This window comes from Perkinsus marinus (assembly GCF_000006405.1).
Source record: "Perkinsus marinus ATCC 50983 genomic scaffold scf_1104296930268, whole genome shotgun sequence".
Lineage (NCBI taxonomy): Eukaryota > Perkinsozoa > Perkinsida > Perkinsidae > Perkinsus > Perkinsus marinus.
This window is the reverse complement of record NW_003216173.1, coordinates 1-3096: the sequence shown is the minus strand read 5'-3', so window position 1 is coordinate 3096 and position 3096 is coordinate 1. Positions and strand designations below refer to the sequence as shown.

The window sequence follows — 3096 nt, the reverse complement described above, 5'->3', positions numbered from 1 at the left end:
TTCTTTTCCTTTTAATTGTAATTAGATCGTGTCCCCAAGGGACAGTCTCCATTAGCTAAATGCTCTTATGCGTTGCACGCAGACACACAGAGCTCCATACATTAGTGGAACATGCCACTTATCGCTATGCCAGGAGTCAACAGCCCTATTGGATCACTCTGATTGAGTACAAGTAGCCCAGGGCCACTGGTCCTCCCTGATTAGGAATTACAGAAGACTGTCTTCAGCTTTAACTTTAATCTCTGTTCCTAAGAACTTTCCCTGTAAATGATCCACATTATGTTCGTTTTCCTCATCCCCTTCATAGGGATAAACTACGGCGTCGATGCCCTCAAGGCAAGCAATGCCCGTTTCACGGCTACCACCACCAAGTACTGTAACAAGGACCTCCTTGACGCGGACGGTAACCCCGCACCTTGCGGCAAGTCCATGGCTAGAGAGACTTATGGCCTCACTCTTCCCGGCATGGAAGATGGTAGCCTAACTACGAGGCAAGATGTTATCGTCTCTGAGGAGGGTCAGGTTACAGTCGAGGCCTCCCCCAACCACCCCTATCAGTATATGATGTATGTGGAGACCCCTGAGATGCGCAAGGTCGATCAAATATTCATGAATACAGCCCGTACTGTCCTCGAGGAGACTCGTCCTTCTCATCGCATGCTCACTGCGGCGATACAGAACACCCAGAGCCTTGAGGAGAATGGGTGGACCAAGGAGGGCATCGAATCACTCGACGGTGGCTCGTATACCAAGTGGTCTTATCATGGCCCTGAAGGAGTGGACTCAAAGGATGGCACCAACTACACCGCCATTTACCAGACTGGTCTCCAGCCCAACGTCTGGGTCCTCTATACTGACGAGTCTGCTAACAAGCCCCATAAACTATTAGCCATCAACACATATAAGAACGGCAAAGTCTTCCAAGAGACTACCATTCATCAATGGAAAGATCTTGGTGAGAAGGCTGGTGTTCATGAGGCCACCAACGAGATGTTATCGACTTACAATGTTGACTCCTCTCGTGTGCTCTCGACTGGTGATGTACATGCTCCATTCGTTGATGCCGGTTACCTCAACGTCGACTATATCCCTGAGAAAGCTCGTGCTTTCTTTGAGGACGGTAACGACTACGACTGGATGCCGAAGCATCGCAGTCTTAGACTGGGTACCACCGGTTTCAAGGGGATCCAATACTTCACTATTGAGAAGGGCTCTGCTGCTGATTCCTTTTTCCGGGTCAATACCAAGAGGAATCTCGTTCAGCTCCATAAGTTCGAATTCCCCAGCAGCTGCAAGGACAAGGAAGGCAAACAGATTCCTGGCAAATACTGCCTCTTCGTCGAGATCGATGCCACCACAGACCCATCAATTACGATCGCGGCTGGTATGACTTTCGTTGATGTTACCAATCCGGATATAACTGCTCATTTGAAGTTGGGTGTAAGCCTCAAGGACACCGATGGTTCTGCAGTTCTCGACCTCTCCTTTGAGGCTGGTGGCTGTGCCGTCGTCTTTCAACTCGGCGATGGCTTCAGTCTCTCTATAAACGTGTGTATCACTGGTAAGGCATCAGGCGAAAACCTGTTGCAGCCCGACAAGCGCACGTTCTCTGGCTCGGTCGAGCTGAAGGTTAGTTTCAACGTTAATGTGCCAGTCGCTGGTAGCATTATCAATTGGGCTATTACAGCTAAATTAAGCGTCACTGCTAAACCCAAGAACGAGATTACTGCCTATGGCAGCATCGGAACCAGCGTCTCTTTGCACATTGCTGGTGCTGATGTGTCCATTGATATCAAGGGCCAGACCGTGGACCACTTGGCTAACAAATGGGAGTTTGTCTCTGGTGTCAACTTCAACGCCTGGGTGGACGTCTTCTTCTGGAGTAAATCTTGGAACGATCGTTGGGAGATCTGGCACGCCGGTCCCGTAACCTTCTAAGTACATTCTGATACTGTAGATTGTCCAACCTTACCGGGATCAAACCCAAGGTTGATATCGGGCCGTGCAGTCCCTCCCTATCACAGTGTAAATATCCATATCTCATACTTTACTTTCTTTTGACTCAGTGAAGGCGTATCGCTTAAAATTTAGTAGCGATTTTGGTGACCACAATATGGTTCGACATAATCTCAATGTCATGAAATGTCGTACCTGTGTGATGGTGGTTTTCAGTTCTCTGTGTAATGGTTATGTTTTATTCTGCCGCCTTCATAATTGTACATACGGCTTTTGTGATCGATGTCATTCACGGATCTGACGGTTGCCAAATCACGGCAACAGTGTGAAAGTATGTTGAGTTCATCAGTGAAAGGTATGGAGTTGGTCAACTGTTTTGCATAGCCGCTGTTTCGCGAAGCGAACACTCCGAAACTAAAGGGTAATGAGCCGATACGGCCTTACGATAGCATACAGTGAGCATCGATCGGGTAGTGAAGAGCATGATCTGAATACGACACATCAAGCAACATCCCGTTTTGGATAACAGCTGGGGTGATGGAAGAGTGCCGAAGGGTTTGGACTGCCAAGGTTGGGCGGGAGTAGTGGCCGAGTGGTCGAGACAGATATCGAGGCTGCCTTATGAAGGGCGTGGGGGATCGGCGCCACTGACCACACAATATGTTCATGGAAGAGACGGTGAGCTACTGGAGTACATCTTTCCGAGTCGACAACACCAGAGTCATCCTGATGGCGGGATGGAGTCGTTGTCATCGACGCGTCAGTCGTACGAATAGACCTCACCGATGTCGGGAGTGCCTACCATCTAATTAAGGTATGCTGGTGCGATTCGCTCACCAATCCACTGCGACCAGCCACCGGTCTTGTTCCAGATAGACTGTTACTGTGCCCGACTGGTGCCTGGTACAGTACATGTCGAGAGGAGGATGAAGAGTAGATTACAGGGCGGCACACTCCGCCTGTGATCGGCTCGGTCGTACCGCGCAGAGCCACCTCAAGGTCTCTTTTATCGAGCCTAAGCTGACGTACCTTCAGCAGGAGGGAACACCAACATTCAGTGTCTCTTCTGTGGTGAACTAGTAACCTCATCCAAAAGGCGTTGGGACTGTCCGTCGCTCCTTCAAAAGTTGTTCAGTGACC

The 3096-nt window shown here is 49.5% G+C and overlaps 1 protein-coding gene across 1 annotated transcript; it reads left to right on the top strand.

Annotated features, from left to right (window-relative positions):
• Window positions 1–225: 225 nt before the first annotated feature.
• Pmar_PMAR018424 (hypothetical protein) lies at window positions 226–2209 on the top strand. The gene has a single exon (XM_002787118.1). The coding sequence runs from the start codon at window positions 268–270 to the stop codon at window positions 1936–1938; it is 1671 nt and encodes a 556-aa protein (XP_002787164.1). The 5' UTR covers window positions 226–267; the 3' UTR covers window positions 1939–2209.
• The last annotated feature ends 887 nt before the right edge of the window (window positions 2210–3096 follow it).

Coding starts and splice junctions, on each gene's coding strand:
- Pmar_PMAR018424 (XM_002787118.1), top strand. CDS start 268: ATGATCCACATTATGTTCGTTTTCCTCATCCCCTTCATAGGGATAAAC.